The sequence below is a fragment of the Sprattus sprattus genome (genome assembly GCF_963457725.1).
Source record: "Sprattus sprattus genome assembly, chromosome: 10".
Lineage (NCBI taxonomy): Eukaryota > Metazoa > Chordata > Actinopteri > Clupeiformes > Clupeidae > Sprattus > Sprattus sprattus.
In genome coordinates, this window is record NC_137908.1 from 19,140,747 (window position 1) to 19,165,159 (window position 24,413).

Here is a 24,413-nt window from a genome sequence, read left to right on the forward strand (position 1 = left end):
TGTACTATACACCACCAACGTCGATACAATACACAGACTAGAATGGCATTAGCATTGCACACGCTTCGTTGAAAAATCTTCTAAGCTCGCACTTCATCTCCACAAGCATTTGTTTATAATGCCAGACATGATTCAACACTGCTGACCAACTCTAACTGTCCACAGAACATTATAGCCTGATGTTCTTTACATGAGCTTCCCTCCCTCATTCCCTTTCTTTAACTTTTTTTTCCAGTTGTCTTCACTCACACAAAAGGTGATATATGTATTGGTGGTATACCACAAGACAGCTAGTATGTGGTCTCAATACCTTCTTTTTAGTGCCACCTTAGACATGATTCTCGTCATTTGATCACCACTGAAATAAGGCCACACTGATGTGAGGCAGGGGGCGGACAGTGGAGTATTTACACAGCTCAGAGGAAACCTCTAGAGAGATTAAATAATAAAAGGCTGCTGGAAGGGACTCAGGTGTTAAGTAAAGGGTCTATGACATATGACACAACACAGATTGCATTTACACCTGGTTCCCCCAGCCCATAGGGAGCACACAGACATAAACACACCACTGAAAGACAGACAGTCAAACAGACTGACAGACAGACACACACACAAACACAGGCCCTTATTAAGACTTCATGGTGCCCCTGGGCAACAGTGACTCTGGTGCCCACCTACCCCCACCCCGCAGAACACAAACCATACCTATCCAAAGGGGCGTTTTAGTCCTTGAGTAGAAAAATACTTTCTTACTTTACTCAAGTATTTTTTCTGAGTATCTGTACTTTACTTGATTGTTTTTTTATACATACAGTACTTTATTGCATTTTCTCGCTTATATCATAGCTTACTTGCAAAAGTAATTAATGCATATGCTGTAAATTATGTTTAATGTGAACTTATGTTATTAGAAATCACAATACTTGGGTGCCCTGCTTGCACAGACACAACGCAGGAGGCACCACAGACAAACTGAGACACATAGTGGGACGTTAACAAAAGCGATTTTTGTACTGTATAATTGCAATTACATGTTTTATTGTTATTATTATTATCATTACTACATCGGTTGCTTGGGGCCCCTGGGCAGTTGCCCAGTTGCCCATATGGTAAATCCGGCCATGCACACACACCACACACACACACACAGACACACACACACTGCCTGTCATGACAGGATTTACCCATATAAGCTGTATAGTACATTTCAGCCAGAGGGCCAATCAAAGGCAGAAAAGACAGATCACAGTTTTGACATTTCTTACATTGAGTACTTTTGAAGACATTGTGAAGAAATATAAGCATTTAAGTGGTGTCCCACTGCTTGGACACTGACACCACAAAGAGGCAGCTTGTTGACCTATAAAAGGTCAGTCTCATGCTTCCTCCGAGTGAGCGCCCTCCTTGTCAGCCCAGCAGGTTCTCTGCGTTCTTCCATCCCCTCTGCTAACAGACTATAATTACTGACCACTCTTTTCCTGCTGGGTTCCTCTGGGAGAGAAATCCTTTCCTAATTGGAGTAGATCTCTAGGGGTTATTGAACTGTTTCAGAGAGAGTTGGGGTCTCGGTGACAAGCAGGAAAGATTCAGTTATGTAACGGCAAAAACAGATGTAATTCAGTTAAAGTGTCAATGGCAAATCAGGAAATTTGAGTGCCAAGGGCAAGGGGCGTATGAAGACACTATAGAGTGTAGGCAACTAAGTCATGCAGTGTAGTAATTACTACACCACTGGAAGAAAGGCAAGAGTTGAATCAGTCACTTTTTAGCTACTGGTACAATCTTTCACTTTGTGGATATTGGTGCAGCTGATGACGAGTAGGCTTTAACAAAATGTGTTGAGGCAGTGTCGCTTTTGAACGCTGCCCCCTCCCCATCCTTCTGTCCTTATTCTGGTGTAATCCCTACTCTGCATGAGAGTCCAATTCTCGTCCCCCATCTGAATATGAATCACAGGTTTAATTACCCTGACCTTCGCTGTAACACCCCACAGAGATTCTACAAGCCTTCCGGAAGAGGGAGGGCAGAGGGCTGCATCCTGACAGTGTCAATTAAAACAAGAGCACGCACAAGAGACCCTGTGATAACAATCATCTCATAATGGAGCAGCTTGATCAATTCATTCATAATCTTCTTGCCATTCAGACCCTTCTACCTGTCCGTACCAACAAATTACTGGTATTACCGACACACCCACCCCCAAATCCAAAGTTAACCGCTTTTTCTATCTACCTCTGGGATTACATTGTCTTTCTCTTTTCCAAAACAATCCGTCTAATGCAGCCCAGTTCCTGCACTTTGGAAATCAACTCTCAAGTGTTAGATTTGGGACAAAGTTCATGGAAGGTGGTTGACCTGCTATTATATGATTGTGCCATCACATACATACACTGAGCTGCCCTGCCCTCTTGTGGTTGTTGTTGACTTGCCCCTGTTACTATGACACCTATCTGAAGTATACAGATGACAAAGAGTTGTTTTTTTTTAACACATTTTGATCAAAATGTCATTATTTTATTTCTTAATTTCAACAGTGCTAAAACAAAATCAGCTCACAGTATTGTTATGCAGTCAGCACAGCAGACAGTTCAAAAATCACTCTTGACAGAGGTCCTTCAACTTCCATCAACCTCCAAATGTGTTATAATAGATATGGGCCTGAAATGTCCGCTGAAATGTGTTCATTAAAAAAAGTGTGTATCTAGTAGATCTTTAAACTAAAGATGGGTGTTATGGAGGATTGAAATGAGGGGTGATATGAGATAGAAATGGAGTCTAGCAGCATTTAATGAGCACCTTGATTAAACCTTGTTTGTTTATTAAGCATCCATATGATTCTTTCCTCTACCATTTTTGCAGATAAGACACCCACACTTCTAATTGCTCAGTGAAAACTTTAGTGCCAAAAGGACTCCTGAGATAATTTCTTAAAGCAACTGAATAAAGTATTTAATGCAATGCCATATATGATTTCTTTTTTTCACTTAAGAAGTTAGCCTTTGGTGTAATCTGAGAATTGTTGAAAATTAGCATTAAAGATTTTGATATGTGCAACATCACTGTCAGGGCCGTGACAGCCAGATCGGTAGAAGTGGAAAATGGGAGAAGGAAGAGGGATAGAGAGAGACCGAGGGTAGAAAGGAGGACAGAGGGAAAGAAAAAGAGGAAGGGAAGAAAGAGAAAGAGAGGCAATATAGGCCTGCAGCACCATGAAAACATCTACCATGAAGTCTAGCAGATGTAAGTACAGGTGACGTGAGTACCGGTGTTTATGATGGCCTCCACACCACATCACACATGATGACTATGCAACCTGTCTCTCAATAACACTGGTCTGATGGTGCTGGTACTTCTACAGACCTGAACAGGAGACTAAACAAACACCAGGGAGGGAGGGGGACCAACACCAGGGAGGGAGGGGGACCAACACCAGGGAGGGAGGGAGGGAGAGAGAGAAAGAGTATGTGGGAAAGGAGGGGTGGGGGTAGCAGCGTGGACAATCTCAGGACAGCTTTTCAAGCTTCCCCAGCTACAGCAGGCACACTGGCCAGGGCAGGTATCAGTCTTTCATACACCTGGATGCCCTTCAGGAAGACCTGCTCATTCAGGTGCTCGTTGTGGTCATGCAGAAGAATGGGTGTGCGGTTCATTGGCGAGAAGCCAATTGCTGGGAGACCCACCTATGGACACAGGCACACAGTCATTACCAATGGGGCACAGGTGAGTGTTCGGCCCAGTTGTTTGATTTCTTTTGTCTGAAAATTCAATTTAATTAGCAACTACAGACAAATGGTAAATGGTAGACACAACCTCCAAAAAATCTGAGATACATACTGCTCGGATAAAACGGCTGTCTGTGGCAGCAGGAAAGATCTCCTTCTTCAAAGTCATGTTCCTGTCAAAGACACAAAAGCAACTACACTTAATTCCACTAGAGCATTAGACATCCTTGACAAAGTTGAGTCAAAAAATGAGATGGAGACTGTATGTTTGTGTGTGAAATGAGATAGAGACTGTGTTAGGTGAAAATTCACTCAAGTTATCTCAGTAAATCAGTTTATTTATTCAGCAGCACTCACAGCTGGGCTCACTTACAGCACAAAGATGAAAGTGAAGCAATTTCACGAACATCGCACAGGGTTTCTATACTTAAGATTTATCTATTTCTGACGCCATAAATGTTTCGAATGTCAGTAAGAATAACCACGCTTGACAAAAAATCCTTTTGTGTCATACTGGCTGTGCTTTCTGCCATGCAAAAGGATGTCACACAGGGTCGACATGGACAGAAGGTTCCTTATCTTACGCATATAGCTCTTACATGCAGATGATGCGTTAACACCTAATAATCTAAGTAATAATCACACAGAAAAGCCATGTTCCTGCTTACATAAGCACATGATTCATACAAGGTAATAATTAATATAAGGTACTATAATTAATACATCTCAAAGTCATGAACAGTGTCTCCAAATTAATTATAACAGACTGTGTGTGTGTGTGTGTGTGTGTGTGTGTTTTTCTCTCACATGTTTTTGCAGATGGAGCTGAAGGTGTTCCACCAGGGGTCACTGTCCTCAGTGGACGTTGTGTTCTGGTTCATGTGTTTCTGTGGAGGAAAATAGCACAAAATACCCTGAGAGCCAGGAACATTACAATGTCCATAACATTACCCCAGCTGGCTCTTTCCATCTTTATTCTTGGCTTCCAAAGTTTAATTTCAGGTGCACATATGTCCACTGACTAGCAACTCTAACAACTCACAGTTCTGCTACCGTTAAACTGTAGCCTGACGATGTCATACTCATAATTCTAGTCAGAATATGAGTCCGATACTGAACCATTGGGCTGTGATTATGGGGCGTGTTTCAACGAACCAGGAAAGAAAATGCCTCTTCGCTGAATTGGATACCTAGAACCAATCAGAGCAACGTAGTATTACCATCTGATAGATTAATCTTTTACCTGATCCCGTAGGAAGGACGGCAAAAACATCTTTTCAATCTACAAATGCCTTGATCGCGTTTCTCTGTTCCTCTTTCAAAATGTATGCGCTGTCAATATCTGTTGAGATATGCCTGGTCACGTTTCTTAATTAGCAGCAAGGCTAGAAGCTACAGGTTGTTTCAATGGGTTTTTGGTGTACGCGTTAGCAATGACCTAACAATAATGGTCTAGAGAGCTTTAGTTAAGACAAACAATACTCTGCAACATTCGCGTTGCACATACACAACTAACCGAGTCAATGTAGACATTAAAAAGTCGTGTAGATAGCTTAATTCACATAAAATATTCCCCACTAAGCACCCGAGACGCGGCCATCTTGGTCGGAGTTCGAATCTACCGGTTAATTCAACTCAAGCGTTGGTTGATCATCTGTCCATCATCGTATAAAGCCCGCCCTTACAATTTGATTGGTGGTCAGATTGCTTTTTCGACTTTTTCCATTACTAAATCCCTACTCTGAACAAGTCATGGCACAATCAAATGACAACAAAAGAGGGGGCAGAAAACTCTGAATCAAAATAACTAGTTTGCACCTAAAATGAATGTACAGATTCTTCTGTTAAATCAATGTGGCTACAACCTTTTTCCATTGAGTATACCAGCCTGGCAAATTGCCAACAGGATATAGCACACATGTGCAAGACAGTTAGGTCAGTTTACTAACCTGGGCAAATTTATATGTGATCCCTTCACCAGCATCCTGACACCACTGTTTAATCTTTTCTTCAAATTCCTGTGGAAGACCATATAGCAATATTTTGGAGCAATTATTTGTGTGAACTACACAGACAATGTCTTCTGAACAGTTACATCTGATCTACATAAAAGACATATCAATATATTTGCATTTTAAGAAGTGATCTACATTTTAACCCTATATTAGCATTTCACTATACAGTTAAGGTGTGGGCAAGCTTTACGTTAGATCAGAGATCATTGTTACAAAAGATCTTTCTGTTGTGTACACACATACCTGAAGGTTGACTGTTGGTGGAATCCTCATGTCAAAGCTGACGTCCATCTCAGCAGGTATCACATTGTAGGCAACTCCTCCATTCACCATGGTCATGTTAACCGTGGTAACATCTCCCAATGTGAAGCACTCACTGATGTCCAACCTGTTACACCCATCGCACACAGTCACATTCTTCAGGTCAAGTTAGATGGCACTCATTACACTAAATGGTATTAAAGAAAATCCACAACTAATTTTAAACAAATAATAATATATATTTTATATACATATACAAATCATGCTTGTGAATAAATGCATGATCATGATGTAAGCCTGGTGTCTTACCTTTGCTTCTCCTGCTCTCTGAAGTCCAGGAAGGAGTTGATGATCTTGCGCTGAGAATAGTGCACAAATATTCAATACACGTGTCAAGAGTACAACAATAGTTCCAGTGTTTTTATCTTAGTTGTTTAATGTCGAAAAACAACTACATGTAACCATTGGTAATTCAAAGATAACATGTAACCATTGTTCAGTCAAAGATTTGGTCATTTGGATTAGACTTGGTGTTACTGCTGTTCTATTGGAAGATAAAACAGATGTTAATGTTCCTCCCACTGATTTTGCACACAAAGACCAACTACAAGACTAACTTTATTTGCCCATAACACATCATTCAAAATATTCCAACTTTTCTATGGAGGAAAGAGCACATAAGTCCTTAGCTGTCTACATCTTACCTAGATTCAGACTTCAGTTTCACCTATAGCTACAGTCTATGAAGTCCAGAATGCAGACTCACCAGCTTCTCTGCGGCAGTGTTCTCCACAAATCTGGAACCGTGGCCAGGACTGCCCGGGCAGTTAACAGTGATCCCTGACCAAGCAAGACATAAAAACAAATGTAACAGTCCACAAACAAACAAAGTTAGAGAGGCATATAAATGTAGTCCCAGAAAAGGGTAATAGTGTAAGGCAATAGTGTTAAAAAAAACAGTGTTAAATCCAATACTGTACATACACCATGGGCTCCTTTCCCCATAAAATACAGTAAAGGCTTCTTCAGGGTTAGCCAGACCTGCAAGTACATAAACAGTCATGCAAACATGCAACAAAATGAGCTAGGATCAAGAAAAGGCAGGACAGATATTAGCCTATAGACACAACTCAACACAGGTTTCCTTGAAGAATAGATCTGTTAATCTGATGTGCAGGATCTATTTTTAGTATCTATTTTATCCTGATTGTAAACATGCTAAATGTGTCAGAATAGCTACTAACCACTGGACTGTTAATGATTAAAATACCTGAATCAGAAGTTTCCATGAAGGACCAAGACTTTAAAGTAGTAGTTATTTAGAAATGGGTCTTGCATCAGAAATGTCACTGCTGCACGCTCAATCGTATACCAATAAAACAATCATTACCATGCGTTGGGTGTCTGAGTGCTGCAACTGAATGAGAACTTTGAGTTATACCTTCATCAAGTGCAAAGCCAATGTTCAGCTGCTGAAACTCTGGGTGCTTCACGAAAGTCTCCATTCCTTTGTGGCCTCCTACCTCCTCGTCTGAAATTCAGTAGATTTGGTAACGAATTACAGCACAGCTGCTAATACAATCATGCAAGTAGGCACATCATATCCATAGGGTTACAGAATATTTACCCAGCATTATAGCCTATGCTGCATTACTGCATAAGCTGTTGCTGTATAAATGACTGCACAAGTTTGTCACTGTATGAATATGGAGGTGCAGTCCAACAAGGATGGAACCAGAATGACTCTCTTGCTCACCTGGGACAAACATCAAATGAATGGTACGAGCAAACCTCTTCCCTTCAGCTTTCAGTCTCCGGATGGCTTCAATGTACCTGAGACAGTGTACCAACAGTAACTGGTGAAATTTCAGACAGAAGGACAGAAATGAAGCCATACATGTCTGCTGAACCAGCAGATGGCTCACTTCATCTTCGTAAGAAGAAGTATGGTTCTAAAAAAAGATTCAGAGCAGAATCCCAGATATTTATGGAATTCCCACTGGGAGAGCAAAGTTTGTAACTCACTGTATAGTGACAGACTTCATATCCTGTGTCCCTCTTGCATATATGTTGCCCTCTGTGTCCTTGACAGCAGCAAACGCGTCATATTTCCAATGCTCCTGAAAATTGTGGTGTAGAAATCACAGACTTTAGGGGGGCTGGGGTAGGTGGTAGGGATCCATCTTTAATACCAGAGGAGAGAAAAAAAGGCCAAAATGTGATACCTGATAAACGGGGACAACATCTGTGTGAGAGTTCAGCAGGATGGACCTCAGGGCAGGATTGGTGCCCACCCATGTCATGATGGCAACCACTCTGCCAGGACACACCTGAATAAGCCATGTCAGACAGATAACAGATTAAGAGATAACAGACCATGGAAGGGTAGTGAGAGGCATGCAGAGATGGACAAAGTAAGAGATGTGAAAGGAAAGAGAATACTTAAAAGGCACTGTTGTGTATGAAAAGTGTCGGGGGGAAATGCATGCAGTATTACAGATGTATTGTAGATAAGTAATACCTCTACTTTTTTCATGGGAACGCCAAGCTCATTGGCTATGCGATCAAGAAATCTTAAGGCTCCATCTGCAAGCAGGCAATTGACAAAGAAGTATGTTGACATATTTGAATGGTCACTGCAGATACAACAATAGCAGGCTGCTTATTCTGACAGCCTAGATAGTCTGCCTGCCTGCTAGCCAAGTCCATAATCATTACCGCAATCCTTCAAAGATAATAAACAGTCAGGAGTCATGAGTGCAAGATCAGAGTTCACTTTCACAAGCAGATTGTAGCTTACGAAATCTTTTTTAACATCCAGTTAACAACCTCGTTAAATATTTAATTTGAAGTCCTCTGCTAGAGACAATGCCACAATTATTTGGGCACCAATTCTGTTTATCACTTGGATATCATTTCATTAATTCATTCCAGAAGCATTTATCTGGGTTCTGAAATCTACAAGACGGATGCTGATTTCAATGCCATTTCAATGTTTCTTTCAAAATAGGAGAAATATGGGCAGGTTAATTAACTACCATAGTCGGGATTCGGATGGACTGTCCTAAGTCGCAGGTATTCCCGAAAGAGTGTCACAGAAGGGTCTTCTCTTCCTTCAGTGCCCTGGGTCCCACCGCCCATGTTGCTTGGCCCATCTTTATCGGGTAACATACTCACTCCACCACCTTAAAAGATACAATCGTTGTATGTGCCAGGTATGGTACATGCCTGTGACAGATGTCTTGTATTCGCACTGATATAAAAACTGTGATTAGCTTCCTGATCCGATTAACCTAACGTTATCTCTCTACAAAGGTAAAATTGCACTTGCACACATCTTAAATGTTGTCAGGAAACTGGCGCCACAAGGCCAATAAGAGCTAGCTAACTGACATGTATTTAGGATAATGCAGTTAAGTTTCTGTGTGGACTCAATTAGACTAGTCTATCTACGTGTAGCTCATAACATTAGCGAGCTATCCTAGCGCACATAGCTAACAACAGCTAAATTAACCAACTTCCCCACTCTCCATGTGGGGGTCGTTTGGCAAAGAAATTGAAATTATACTACTCTTAACTCATCACCGTTATAAACTATTACACGACTCAATGGCAGTGATGTTAAAAGAAAATACCGCCCCCGCAGCAGTTTTAACGTTACTTACCGAACCAGACTGACACTGTACAAACTTCGATTTTACTTAACCCGATGAATATAACAGGGCATGTAGTCGATGTACGACTCATCGATGTTAATCATTGTCGACTCTGTAAATATGTAGTGTGTATGAAAATCCAACAACACCAGAGGCCTTAGCACTACATGACATCCTAGGTAGGCCAAATATATATTATTGCACTAGTACAATCACAAGTACGATGCAAGACTAAATTAGGAGGGTTTTATTTGATCGACTCCCTTACCTTTAGTCTTTCAAAACTCGGATGACAAGCGATGGTAATGAAAACACATTTTACAATAACATTTGTACATCTGTACATTTTTTCAACATTGTTTTTTCCACCATTGAACGTCATATTTGCAATTACAAAAAGCTGCACCCTCAAAAAATACACTTCTCCTGTAATGTGGTAAGTGTTGTGGATAATAAATAAAGCTTTTAAATAAACCAGGCAATAATATGGTCAATTAAGATCTAAGTACAGTTAGTAACAGATGTCCAGTGCAGCTTGCATTGTTTCAATAAATATTCTGTTAAAATATATTGCAGAACAGTATGGGGTACCCTCCCATCTCTGTCAATACTGCTAGACAACTTGTTTGAGGACACTATTAAACACTATTGTGCTTCAAACGCAAAACTTGGTCTCGCTGTGACACATTCTTTAACATTCTTTACAGTTCTGCATTCTCTGTTTGATGAAAGACATCACTGCATTAAGCAGAACAACCTCTGATGGTCAATTCTTCTTAAATACTACACCCCCTTAATATTGATGAGGATGATAAAAGTTTCAGAATTAACTTCACATTCCAGCATTCTGAAATTACACTAAACTGTTCAATAAATGAATAAAATATTGCAACATGGGACTAATCTATGTAACACAACAGGATTTATGACTGCTGCTTCAGTGGAGCACAGTGATTCTAGAATGATGGAACATTAGAGCATAAATATGTCCCCCACAACACCGAGAGAAGTGTTCAGGGTGTCAAATCTAAATGAAAATCCCCCCCCTTCTTCATCCTCCAAGGCCCATGGGATCACCCCCACCCATTTTTCTTCTTCAGTCTCTCCACCTGTTACTCTTCTGCTTTCAAACATTGCTCTATCACCATCTCAGTCTAGTTTGTTAAGGAAATCAAGCAAGGCCAGGTGAAACTCGTGGGGCTTGTCCATGTAGCAGGCGTGCCTTGCCCCTTGCAGCTTGGCCACTGTGTGGTTGGGCAACTGCAGCAGGTTCTTATGGGACTGAGCCCCCAGGTTAGTGTCCAGCTCCCCAAAAACGATCAGCGTTGATGTCTAGTGAAATACACAGTGAAGTACAAGGTCACCGTTATCATTGATATAGTAGCATTGCAATCATCACTGACATTAATTCTACTTATTGCACCATGAACACATTAATGTGGACAAATAAATAAACATTCCTTTTAAAAGAACATTTGAGGCTATGAGCTGAAATAATGTGTTGTCCCCCACACCCCTATGATTGGCATTCTGGATCCGTTTTTCAGAATACTTGAGGGCCTCACAAATTCAAATAAAGGCAAAACCCAAACCAACAATCCCCACCACCTACAGAGCTCACCTGGATGGCTTGATACTGTTGCGGGGTATAGCTGCGAGTGCCAACTGGAGCAATGGGCACAAACCCATGCAACTGTGTGCTGTGCTTCATGAGAAAGGGCATTGAGTAGTGCCCACTCATAGAGGGGCTGATCAGAACTGGAGTGCGCACCCCAAGTGACTCCAAGAACATTCGCAGTAGCTCAACGCGGCTTTGGTCTGTCTTCACTGTCTCCGAGTCTGGAGAATTTCCAAATCCTGAAGAAACAACAGAAACAAATGTTAGATTCCTCAAGAGGTCAGTTACAACACTGCTATACTATTCAGATTAGGGTTACAACCTGCAACTAAATACTGACCATGTCCAGGAGAACATGGCACTACCGTGTTAAACCATGTTACAAAGTAAGTGTAAAAGAGACAAGGGTAAACATTCTTTTTGTACTTACATATTAGCATAAGCACTGAAGTAAAACAGCACTGTATACATGTATGTTGTAAAACGAGGATATGCCAAGGGGCTATATTTTTAGACAAGCTTTCAATTTTTTGCCATTATCATCTGTTATGTTCACTATCTTAAGCACCACAACTTAAAAGCTCATTGTACCTGGCAGGTCCAAAGCCAAGGTGTGGTATCCATTAGTAGCAAGGAGACTCAGAGTCCCCAACTCCTCCCAGGTTTTTGAGGTGAAGGCCTGACCATGCAGCAACACAATCTGAAGCCTGAAATGGCAGACAGTTCTTATTAGTAGGCTCAGCTGTACATACTTACATAGTCTCTTGACTAAGTTAGATTGTGTGAGACTGACTGTTTTGCATCTCTCAGTAGTTCATGTACTGACAAGCCTGAATTAATCTCACTTGGGTAAGATTTGTCTTCCAGCTGCATCGACTGGTAGAGCTTCTCGGAAAAATAACGGAGGGTCCCCTGGTAGCTGCCTAGTCCGTATAGTAATATTGATGGGTGATGACGGAGGCGGAGTGGCTACTGACAGACCCATCCTTTGGACGTCCAGAGACGGTTCCATGCTTCCCTGGCGTATGGCCGGCAGAAGAAGATACAGCAGAACAGTAGCCAATAATACTAGCCCCAATATGACAAGGCGGTTGCGTAAAAAACTCATCGTGACAGATGCTGACCTGAAAGACAAATTTGACAACAAACATTATCTTTGCATATGAACTGTGACACAACAAAGTTAGTTAAGTGACTCTGAGAGATTAAGTTATGCTTCATTTTTTAGTTCTTTAACGTAAATAATTTCACATCAAATTGACTAACGTTACCCTCAAAGCATCTTCGCTCCTCGCCAACTGTATGCAGTGATGCCGTTTACGCCATTATAAGTATTAACGTTAGTGCTATGTACAAAGAATGAGGACTACTAGATACCAACTGATTAACGTAACATATGTTATTTTGTTTGCCTCAGGTTGTAGGGCTGTAACAGTAAAGTGTATTATCTTTGACAATCGTCACTCGCTAACTAGCTAGCTATGCAGACTTGAGGGAACAGCAGAATATGTCTGGTCATTTCTCGTTTACAGTTACAATTGCGCAGGTTTGTCAACCTATTGTAATGCAACAGAAATGATCTGCAAAACATGATCTTACAATCCTGTTATGAGGATTCAGACGTCAATCCATCAAAAGCAAACAGTATCTCATCTGAAGAGGACGTCCATTTGGCTTCTGTGAGCCTACGTTATCCTCTGCTTGATGGCTAGCATCAAAACATTCCAAGGCTAATGTTCGACTACAGTATAAAGACGCCGTGTTGAAAACGTTGTCATTCAAATGGTTCCGGAAGGCAACAACACTGCCTGCGTTGGATAAGATACAGTTGTATACAATAAACAATATGACTTGCTATTAATATTCAGGTAACTTTTTTGTACAGACTCATATGCCTAGCTGTTGTATGGTAACTATACACTTTTATACAATGGTGTGGTTTTAAAAAGCCTAGCTATAAGCTTCATGTAAACAGGACAGTAGTAATCGGCCAAGAGGTGATTTTACCACAAAAGTTAATTTAATCTGGCTACTTAGAAAACCCCAGTGACCCTCAAAGAAACATGTACATTTTAAAAACATAGTACAGTGCATTTGTTCATACTAGTGTTTCTTTGTGTATAGTTATCAGCCATTTGCTGTCAGTAGGGGAAACGGTTGTCCACTACTGGGGGGTCGTTATCAGAGGGGGGTGAGCTGAAGAGATCCAAGAATCTTAGAGAGACTCAGAGTCTGGTTTGAGTTATGAAACAAGGCTTTCTCTGTACTTGAAACACAAGAATATTGCTTTTGGCACACTCTGATCGCTCCCCCCCCCCATACAGGATTTGTATGACCCTCTGAGTCAGAAAAACGGCATGCAACTATCCTGAGTTTATGCCTAATGACAAGACATTTATTTACAAATAAATACTTTGCATGCCATTCCATAGTGTCTGACGCCACAGATTGTATTCACTTTCACTAATTTGCCTTGGATTTAGACATTCTCTCTTGCTCCTGCCTGGATAATGGAGGGAAACTATATAACTATGAGACACCTACTACTGGATGGCATGAAACAAATTAGGTTGAGGTCAGCTCAGGTGAGGTAGGCACTTGTGACTTGCCGTATTATAGGAGGAAGTCCATGTAGATTGCTGAAATACGAGTCACTTTGATCCAAGGTTATGAATTAATGCAAATACTTCAAAATGTAAATCTGACTGCTAACTTGACTAACACTTATCACTGAAATATACATCAACTCATTTTTACCTGCCCCCCAAGGATGGAAAGTAGACCTAACTGTAAATACCATCAAGATAAACATTTATTTTGTTCTATTCCAACACATTAGAGAAGGCTCCAAGGTGAAAACAGAATACATTTTGCTGCTTGGCAACGACACAAAAGCAATGCTGGTAGTAAAATATCAACACAATCATATCTGATCAATTCAACAAAGCCAAGTCTACAAAAAAATAACTCTTCCATTGGAAGGTAATAAAAACCAAGCAGCATGATTAGTATAATTAAAAAGAAAAAGAAAAGTGTGCTGAAGCCCTGTACATTTCAAGTTTATTAATAAAAAAAAACACAAAATTAATATTCTGTGTTCATGACCAATTGAAACAGAGGTTATGACTTGTGTTGAACTTGTACAGAAAGTTGTAATTGCACATGGACTTAACCGTGTTTAAATGGAATGTTAAGTAAAAATGTTATCTTAAATTCAAGGTGTATGCATATTTATGTCTGGGCGATATTCCTCATCCTGTACTACAGCTAAGCAGTCACTGGTGTGACATACAATTTTGTTTTACTATGTCAATGATCTTAAATCTGGAAAATATTTGAGGTGTTTCTCAAAGCTGCAAAATATAAATGCAGGATACCGGCATAACCTTTTTAGTTTAAACGCACTTATCAGAGTTATCTCTGTGTAATCAAGGTACGTGTTATTGTGATTATCGAGGCACCAAACTAAATTATGATGAACCTGAAGGCAAGTTAACACAGCACTGAACATATATATTAGATATCTGTAATTGTAGATGTGAATTTTATATCAACTACTATAATGAAACACAGTATTCAGCATACACAGATTTATCCTGCATTGGACCACATCTGTGTTTGTTTTCCAAATGTATCACCTTTTGATCAAAGTCTTTCATAATAAAGACACTGCGATGCTGTAAAGATGAGTGATCTGAGGACGAATTAAAAGTGTATTCCTGCTGCAGATGCTCTCCACTGAGAGATAAACATGGAAAGTTGCACAAAGAGTTCTGCTCTGCTCAGAAGTAGTTTCAGAGTTTAAACATTATTATTTATTAACACAAAAAAACAACATATAGCATTGTCCCCTCAACAGTCTACTGTGCACTGCACAGTCTAAACTATTAGCCAAACATTTCATTCAGAGAACAAAAAGTAGGAAACTGAACTCTGCCACCTTTGGATGGAAGCCGCACTCTTGCGTAGGTCCTTTGGGTTATGTTGAGGTTTTGGCTCCTGCGCACTTGGCTGCCTCTGTGAAGAGGTTTCATGGGTACATGGCTGAATTTGGCTCACTGTGTAGCTCATCTGAATATGAGGCAAATGAGGTAAAATATGAAGATCCCTTTAACAGGGAATTCAGGGAAAAGTTAAAGATCCCCCAAAGAGGAAAATGAGGGGAATGATGAATATCCTCCAAAAAAGGATTTTTTTTTTACCTTAAGAAAAACATCCTGAAACAAACACACACAATTAATTCACCAAAGTGTGTAAAGGTACTAAGGTGACTATAAAGTACTCTTAATCATTTCTAACACACACACACACACACACAAACAAACAGCAGAGAATTTTCTCAAGGTATATCCATCTTCTGGAGGATCTGGCATTCTTTGGTTCTGAATGACTCGCCAGTCACAGGTGTTGTTGGGCGCACTATGGCTTTCTCCCTCGGACTTCATAAAAGGGACCCACTTGTCCTGGCCTGAGTGAAATTAATTTTCCTCCCGATCACAGAGAGTTAGAAGGACTGTCTTTCTTCACATTTCCACCCAAACTTAGCTCCAGGCCTTAATGCAGCAGTGCCAGCAGTAAGAGTGGGAGTATGAGACTGGGAAGCCAGACACGCCAGACTGAGGAGGCTCTGTTACGCCCGGGCTCCTTATGAGAGCAGTCCTCTCCTCGGTGCCCAGTGTAGCACTGGCACTGGAAGTCCTCTCGCAGCCTCTGCAGGTCCTGCGCTCCGAGCTGGCCCCGCACGACCAGCCGGCCACCCTGCTCCTGGATGCTGTGGGTCAGTGGGCTGAGATGCAGGTAGGTGTCCGTCTCTGCATTCCTGCGCAGGCAGCGGCCACGCCAGCCACACAACGCCCTGCTGCACTGCTCTGCTGCCGTGGAAACGTTCAGCAGGTAGCGGCCTAATGGCCCACGCAAGTATGCATTCAGCTTGGAACAGCTGGCCTACAGAGAGAGAGAGAGAGAGAGAGGGAGGAAGATTGATTTGCTCAAAATCAACAACATATTATGTGAAAATCCCAACCACTTAAATTTAAATGAAACAGAACTATTTTTTTCATGATTGCCAATACATTATCAAGACTATCTGCAAATCCTGTAAGATTTAAGAGAAGTTGTAGTAATTCTGAGGGCTATGACGTCTTTGCTGTCAAAGTGAAGAGTTGCGAGACTTGCACACGCCCTTGACTCCAGGCATAAGTGGAGTGATGACATTCAGAGAACATTGCCTCACTTCAGTAACATGCGTAATTAACAGTTTGGGGCATGCCAGTTACCAGCTATGAAGTGACAGGCCTCTACATTTTTAAGATTCAAATTTTTTTTTGAAGCTCAATAAAACTGAATAAAAAAAAATCACAGGATGAGAGTGTCTCATCCAAGAGATGCGTGTGAGAGCTGAGAGATGCGTGTGAGAGCTGAGAGATGCGCGTGAGAGCTGAGAGATGCGTGTGAGAGCTGAGAGATGCGTGTGAGAGCTGAGTGATGCGTGTGAGAGCTGAGAGATGCATGTGAGAGCTGAGTGATGCGTGTGAGAGCTGAGTGATGCGTGTGAGAGAGAACGTGTGAGAGCTGAGAGATGCGTGTGAGAGAGAACGTGTGAGAGCTGAGAGATGCGTGTGAGAGAGAACGTGTGAGAGCTGAGAGATGCGTGTAAGAGCTGAGAGATGCGTGTGAGAGAGAACGTGTGAGAGCTGAGAGATGCGTGTGAGAGAGAACGTGTGAGAGCTGAGAGATGCGTGTGAGAGTTGAGAGATGCGTGTGAGAGCTGAGAGATGCATGTGAGAGCTGAGTGATGCGTGTGAGAGCTGAGTGATGCGTGTGAGAGCTGAGTGATGCGTGTGAGAGCTGAGTGATGCGTGTGAGAGCTGAGTGATGCGTGTGAGAGCTGAGAGAGAATGTGCTGAGTGATGCGTGTGAGAGCTGAGTGATGCGTGTGAGAGCTGAGTGATGCGTGTGAGAGCTGAGTGATGCGTGTGAGAGCTGAGAGAGAACGTGCTGAGTGATGCGTGTAAGAGCTGAGAGATGCGTGTGAGAGCTTAGAGATGCGTGTGAGAGCTTAGAGATGCGTGTGAGAGCTGAGAGAGAATGTGCTGAGTGATGCGTGTGAGAGCTGAGTGATGCGTGTGAGAGCTGAGAGAGAACGTGTGAGAGCTGAGAGATGCGTGTGAGAGCTGAGAGATGCGTGTGAGAGCTGAGAGATGCGTGTGAAAGCTGAGTGATGCGTGTGAGAGCTGAGAGATGCGTGTGAGAGCTGAGAGAGAACGTGTGAGAGATGCGTGTAAGAGCTGAGAGATGCGTGTGAGAGTTGAGAGATGCGTGTGAGAGATGCGTGTAAGAGCTGAGAGATGCGTGTGAGAGCTGAGAGATGCGTGTGAGAGTTGAGAGATGCGTGTGAGAGTTGAGAGATGCGTGTGAGAGCTGAGAGAGAATGTGTGAGAGATGCGTGTAAGAGCTGAGAGATGCGTGTGAGAGTTGAGAGATGCGTGTGAGAGATGCGTGTAAGAGCTGAGAGATGCGTGTGAGAGCTGAGAGATGCGTGTGAGAGCTGAGAGAGAATGTGTGAGAGATGCGTGTAAGAGCTGAGAGATGCGTGTGAGAGTTGAGAGATGCGTGTGAGAGCTGAGAGAGAATGTGTGAGAGATGCGTGTAAGAGCTGAGAGATGCGTGTGAGAGTTGAGAGATGCGTGTGAGAGATGCATGTAAGAGCTGAGAGATGCGTGTGAGAGCTGAGAGATGCGTGTGAGAGCTGAGAGATGCGTGTGAGAGTTGAGAGATGCGTGTGAGAGCTGAGAGATGCGTGTAAGAGCTGAGAGATGCGTGTGAGAGTTGAGAGATGCGTGTGAGAGCTGAGAGATGCGTGTGAGAGTTGAGAGATGCGTGTGAGAGCTGAGAGATGCGTGTGAAAGCTGAGTGATGCGTGTGAGAGCTGAGTGATGCGTGTGAGAGCTGAGAGATGCGTGTGAGAGCTGAGAGAGAATGTGCTGAGTGATGCGTGTGAGAGTTGAGAGATGCGTGTGAGAGATGCGTGTAAGAGCTGAGAGATGCGTGTGAGAGATGCGTGTAAGAGCTGAGAGATGCGTGTGAGAGCTGAGAGAGAATGTGTGAGAGATGCGTGTAAGAGCTGAGAGATGCGTGTGAGAGCTGAGAGAGAATGTGCTGAGTGATGCGTGTGAGAGCTGAGAGATGCGTGTGAGAGCTTAGAGATGCGTGTGAGAGCTGAGAGATGCGTGTGAGAGCTTAGAGATGCGTGTGAGAGATGACAGATGCGTGTGAGAGATGACAGATGCGTGTGAGAGCTGAGAGAGAACGTGTGAGAGCTGAGAGATGCATGTGAAAGCTGAGAGATGCGTGTGAGAGATGCGTGTGAGAGCTGAGAGATGCGTGTGAAAGCTGAGAGATGCGTGTGAGAGCTGAGAGATGCGTGTGAAAGCTGAGAGATGCGTGTGAGAGCTGAGAGATGCGTGTGAGAGCTGAGAGATGCTTGTGAGCGTTGAAGGAGGACGTGGAAGCGCCACAGTAGTACCACACCTAGAGGAGGCCTAAAGGCTACTAAGAAACGGCATGATGCAACCACACACACACACACACACACACACACACACACACACACACACACACACACACACACACACACACACACACACACACACACACACACACACACACACACACACACACACACACACACACACACACACACACGTGTGAGAGCTGAGAGATGCGTGGGAGAGCTGAGAGAGAACGTATGAGAGCTGAGAGAGAACGTGTGAGAGCTGAGAGAGAACGTGTGAGAGCTGAGAGAGAACGTGTGAAAGCTGAGTGATGTGTGTGAGAGCTTAGAGATGCGTGTGAGAGCTGAGAGAGAACGTGTGAAAGCTGAGTGATGTGTGTGAGAGCTTAGAGATGCGTGTGAGAGCTGAGAGAGAACGTGTGAAAGCTGAGAGATGCGTGTGACAGCTGAGAGATGCGTGTGAGAGATGCGTGTGAGAGCTGAGAGATGCGTGTGAAAGCTGAGAGATGCGTGTGAGAGCTGAGAGATGCGTGTGAGAGCTGAGAGATGCGTGTGAGAGCTGAGAGATGCGTGTGAAAGCTGAGAGATGCGTTTGAGAGCTGAGAGATGCGTGTGAGAGCTGAGAGATGCGTGTGAGAGCTGAGAGATGCTTGTGAGCATTGAAGGAGGACGTGGAAGCGCCACAGTAGTACCACACCTAGAGGAGGCCTAAAGGCTACTAAGAAACGGCATGATGCAACCACACACACACACACCACACACCACACACCCACACACACACTATCTTTATTGAAAGTAGCCTTGTGGTTTATAGAACATTTTTAACCCCCAACACCCCCTTCCCACCCTTAAGACTCTTACGTTGCTGCTGGCGTAGGTAGCATCACCCCAGAGGATAACTCCTGCTGCCCCCAAAGATACACTCTCCCCAACAGTGGAGACCAGGTCATTCTGAAACAAAGACACACACACACACACACAAAATGTAATCCAGATCTTCTAAGAATTTTGACTCACCCAGGAAAGAGTCAACATTCTTGTTCACACCCCAGTAATTCTGAACCAGACCAGTGACACACCTCATCCTCTCATAGCGGATATGGAAAAAATGTCCTCATCGTATCATTCTCTCCATCATTGTCTGAACATCCCATTCTGCATTTTGGATAGCAGATTACACATAATTTATGAATTACTCACTGAGCCAAACCTTGGGATGTTACACTCATGCATTGAAATTAATCTTAGAGACTCAAATTTAGAGCACACACACACACTGAAAAGAACACAGTAATTACCTGTTGATTTTACACATATATAATACATAACTCTCACACACAGCATGCATTTCACAGCAAGTCACCACAAGGCATTTCCCTTTTTACACTCACATACAACTCAAACCCACAGTGTGAGGGGCTGTCAGATGGGAGTGTCAACAGTGACGTACTAGTTGCTTGGCAATATCTAATTTATCTTCACAGCTGAGCAGATTCGTCTCCTCAACCCCTCTTCTGGGCCTTTCTCTAGCTCCATCATTATTTCCTATCTTATTTACACTTTCACATTTCACACGAGTAACTCTTACAGACACTCATATCTGGAGAAGCCCTCTAAGCTACACTAACTGATTCCATTCGTCTGCTGAGAGTGATCTTGGCTGTAAACATGCCAAACAGGGCCTTGCATAAAACTGCATTATCCATAGTACTTCAGCCGATGTTTGCTCAAAGCTGTAAGGCTACATGTAAAACAAATTTTATCAATGAGTCCTGAAAAAACTATCAAAACCCACTGCCAATTTTTTGTATCATGTCAAAGACGACTCACACTGATCTGATTAAGGAGGTTGCTACTACTAATGTATTTAAGAGATTAAAGAGGTGATGGACGCTGCATTGTTTTTCCACTTGCCTGATTGACGAGACGCCGATATTTCATGCAAAGCACAACTGTTCATAATCATGCGATATGTTGAAGTTACTGGAGTAATTCATCAACATTTTGTCAGATTCTATGATGTGTCAGGAGGCAGGGATGCAGAGTTCATGTTTAATTTAGTCTTGTTTAGGTAAAGTGATGTTTGTCACCAGTTCAACCTTGCAATGAACTGAAGTTGATTTTTTCTGTTCACCTTTGTCTTCTGTCACCACTTATGGTTCACACCGTGATGTGTATGGGTGTCTGTTAAGCTCTCTAATATAACTGTGGTAACCACATGTTTTTCTTATATGTATGTGTTATTCATTGGGCATTGACATTTATGCAATGTTTTCCTATATCTAATACCAGCTCACCCCTTTTACAAATAAGAAAAGGTGTGTTTTAAAAAGTGGTATGGGGGTTGGAGAAGATATATTGTATTACATCAGGCATCTGTTGAGTAAGGCCAATCTGTCTGTGGGTTAGCATTCTGCATGATCAGTGCACTAAATTGGCACAGCTGTTTTCTGAAATTTCACCACTGAAAATGTGGAGTCACTTTTTCCTTCCTCCCCAATCTACACATCCTACGGCTTCACTCATTCTTTTCACCCCATTTCACTCTGCATTTCCTCCCTAAGAGACTTATGCCAAACCCATGGAGGTCCAGCTGGAGGGACACTTAAACAACTGAACAAAGGGGGGGGGGGGGGGGGGGGGGGTCTTCCTCCTCACTGCTGTGCTCAGAATTCTACATTGTTCTCAGCAGGGAGTCTTAACTTCCACCAACAACAGCCCCCTCACCTTTTATATTTCCAATTAACTATTAAGGTTAAACTAAGCAACTGGTTGGTTCTTTACAACTTTTATACCATACCAAAATGTTTGATTTAGTAGGAAAGTGTATACAAATAATACAGGAAGTCATCAATGGACATGATATTTATTCTCAAAACCAGCAACTCCTGATTAAGACTGAAAACACAGTCTCTTTGTTACTGCAACATGCAAGGTATGTCTGTGTGAGAGCATATATTCTATATTTAGCCCTGACATGTCAGTCTGTTCCTTGCTGTTTGCTCTTGGTGTTCCATAGGGAACTTCCTCTCACCACTGCCAGGAAAAATATGCCACAACACCCAGCTTCTGAAATATGAATAATTCCAGAACATCAGCATCTTGCCCCTCACAGTTTTACGGCTGAAAGGTCACTGCTTAGGAGCACAATTCCAGAGTTATTTGCAGGACAGAAAATAGCTTAGTCTTCACTACAAATCTCACTTGTGAACCCTAAATTACCCCATATGCTTTCTGGTTTACAGAGGACGGGGAGGAGGAATCTCATGGGCCTTCTTAGTGAGAGATGGTGACATCATTTTGGTCATGTGCACTTTTGCACTTTTATCTCCAGCAACTTGCAATGGCATCAACTGAATCTGGTGTTCCACAAGAACAGTGACCACAGTGACCACAGTGACCACAATGACGACGAGAGGCTTCATGGACTGTACACTGCCATACCAGTCCCATGAATCAGCACAGGCGTTAAGCAATTGGTAAAACAGCTGCAGATTTTCAGGAGGCCAAATCAAAAACCTATGGATCCATTTGAGTATAAAAATCCCTTAAGGCTTGCATAGTTATTGATATACATATGTTATTGATATACTGAAGAGGATTTAATGATGGCTTCTCTTTTGCAAGAGCTTTTCTCGGGAATGTCTGTATCAGCTCCACAGAGCCAAACAAGTTACTTCTTATTAAGCCTGACCTCCAAAGACAATAACCTTGAGACATTCTTTAAATAGTTTACCTTCCTAGTACATTAAATCCTGTAATGGTGTTTAACCTATTGTTTCCGCAAGTGTTCCCTTCTCACCTCTGTTAGCAGCGTCAGCTCATTGGCATAGGTGGGTCGTGTGTACACAAAGACAGGCCTTGCTGTCCCATTACCCGTTGACGCCAGCCGCATGCCTTCCTTCACTCGGTTGCGGACAAACTGGCGTCCGGAAAGGGTGGAGCTGAGTGCTGTAGCCATGTAGATGGAGGGAAAGAGTGCAGTGCTCTCTGTCCACAGCCAGCGCAGCAGCTCATTGCGTGCCATCTCCACATCTGGACAGCGGCCCATGTAGTTCTCCAGTCCGCTGCGGTAGTCATGGTTGTAGCAGTCAGGAAAGAGATAGAAGCCCCACAGCTGCCCCGGCCGCAAGCTCTTGGCAGTTCGCAAGGTCTCCAGCATAAACTTTTGGGCTGACAACTCAAATTCCTGCTGTGCCACTTTAGCCACCCGGTCCGGTGTCCAAGTTGGGTTCTTCCGGGCCACCAGGCGTCGTGAGTGGTTCCGGTACACATCCTTGGCATCCCAGTTACGGATCCACAGAGGACGCCACTCCTCCCAGTCAATGACAGCAAGACCCTTTGCCGTGCGGTCACGAATGTAGTAGCCTACATCATCCGGCATCTTCTCCAAGTGCTGAGTAAGACTGGCACTCTGTGGGACGCCACCATTTATTGCCACCCGATCACGCTCATAGTATGGATACATACCCAGGCGGTCTTTGTAGAAGATGGTTAGGTTCTGTCGGACGAAGGCCTCATTGGGCGATGCTACAATGTCAAACTGGTTTAGCTGGAAGCGGACTCCATGTCGAGGGGTGCAGTCCTCAGTGGGGGCATTCCAGGCCAAGATCAAAGGCTTCTGGGAGTAGAGAGGCCATCTTGTTGCCTTCAGTTCTTCTGAACACAGAAAATGCCAGAGAGAAATCAAGACCAGAAGCTTGAGCCCCAGCTCCTGGCCAGACAGGAACCCAAGTAAGTGAGGCATGACCACCACCCCTCCCCTGAAAGCCACTATCTATGCCCTGCAAAGAAAATATATGCTTGTTAGATTGTTTTACTTCATTACATGACATCTTAACAAATAAAGCTTTGCATGGCATACAGCAATCTGTAAAACTGTTACAAAAAAGCATACAACGTCTATTTGAAGTCTTGAGAAAGGGGCATTGTGTAAAGCAAGTATAAAACCTACTGGTACAAATAGTTAACACCTCAGAATATCGGTCATGACACATAAACCTTATGACACATAAAACATATTTAGCTGTGAAACGTCACTAGTGAGGTAACCTCTGCAACACAAAGGAAACTCTGAATGGGCCTACAATCATTTCTTGATTTTAAAAAAAAGGTCTACTACAGCAGATAGAAGTGTAAAAAGTTAGCACAAATGCACCCCCAGGTGAGGTCAAACAAAGCCTGCGTTTCAGTGAAACTGTCCAGCGGACACAAAGGTAAACACTGGTGTGTGCTAGTCGCCTGAAAGCAACAGACACCATGCGCTCCAAGTTACCACGCGAATAACTTTCTCAGAATTCACCGCACTGTTTCATTTTGGCTACTTCAGGATTTTAAAGTCGGAAAATAGACTTAATTCCGAAGCCAAATTCATGATCCATAATTCAGTTCTTCGTCAAAAAAAACCTGACCTGGGAAATAGTCCAACTCCGGACACCGGCTTCCACTGTGGATCCACATCGATCACAAAATAACACCCATATTCCATTCCTCGAAAAACTTGTCCTTTTGAAGTGATGAACTCTCTTGGATGCGGATCGACATTTTTCTAAGTTCACCTCAACGTCAAATTACGATTTTGACTGTTGATTCTTCGCACGTATCGTCCCTTACCCATTGCGAACTGAA

The 24,413-nt window shown here is 42.9% G+C and overlaps 3 protein-coding genes across 3 annotated transcripts; all 3 read right to left on the minus strand.

The window, feature by feature from the left end:
- Positions 1-2,793: 2,793 nt before the first annotated feature.
- Positions 2,794-9,712, minus strand: LOC308370898 (aminoacylase-1A-like). The gene is made up of 15 exons (XM_080845631.1): positions 9,664-9,712; positions 9,037-9,183; positions 8,520-8,584; positions 8,224-8,328; positions 8,024-8,118; positions 7,755-7,831; positions 7,440-7,529; positions 6,983-7,039; positions 6,765-6,838; positions 6,308-6,357; positions 5,981-6,125; positions 5,672-5,740; positions 4,530-4,609; positions 3,835-3,895; positions 2,794-3,680 (listed from the first exon to the last, which is right to left on the minus strand). Exons 2-15 carry the CDS (start codon positions 9,167-9,169, stop codon positions 3,516-3,518), a joined length of 1,266 nt encoding a protein of 421 aa, XP_080701757.1. The 5' UTR covers positions 9,170-9,183; positions 9,664-9,712; the 3' UTR covers positions 2,794-3,515.
- A 234-nt stretch (positions 9,713-9,946) lies between these two features.
- On the minus strand, positions 9,947-12,968 carry abhd14a (abhydrolase domain containing 14A). Its single transcript, XM_080845447.1, has 5 exons — positions 12,872-12,968; positions 12,118-12,396; positions 11,864-11,979; positions 11,276-11,511; positions 9,947-10,986 (listed from the first exon to the last, which is right to left on the minus strand). The coding sequence occupies exons 2-5, from the start codon at positions 12,378-12,380 to the stop codon at positions 10,804-10,806; spliced, it is 798 nt and encodes a 265-aa protein (XP_080701573.1). The 5' UTR covers positions 12,381-12,396; positions 12,872-12,968; the 3' UTR covers positions 9,947-10,803.
- Positions 12,969-15,826: 2,858 nt separating this feature from the next.
- Positions 15,827-24,413, minus strand: hyal2b (hyaluronidase 2b; the record flags this gene model as incomplete). Its single annotated transcript, XM_080845772.1, has 4 exons — positions 24,197-24,413; positions 22,588-23,569; positions 19,647-19,736; positions 15,827-16,216 (listed from the first exon to the last, which is right to left on the minus strand). The coding sequence occupies exons 2-4, from the start codon at positions 23,530-23,532 to the stop codon at positions 15,827-15,829; spliced, it is 1,425 nt and encodes a 474-aa protein (XP_080701898.1). The 5' UTR covers positions 23,533-23,569; positions 24,197-24,413.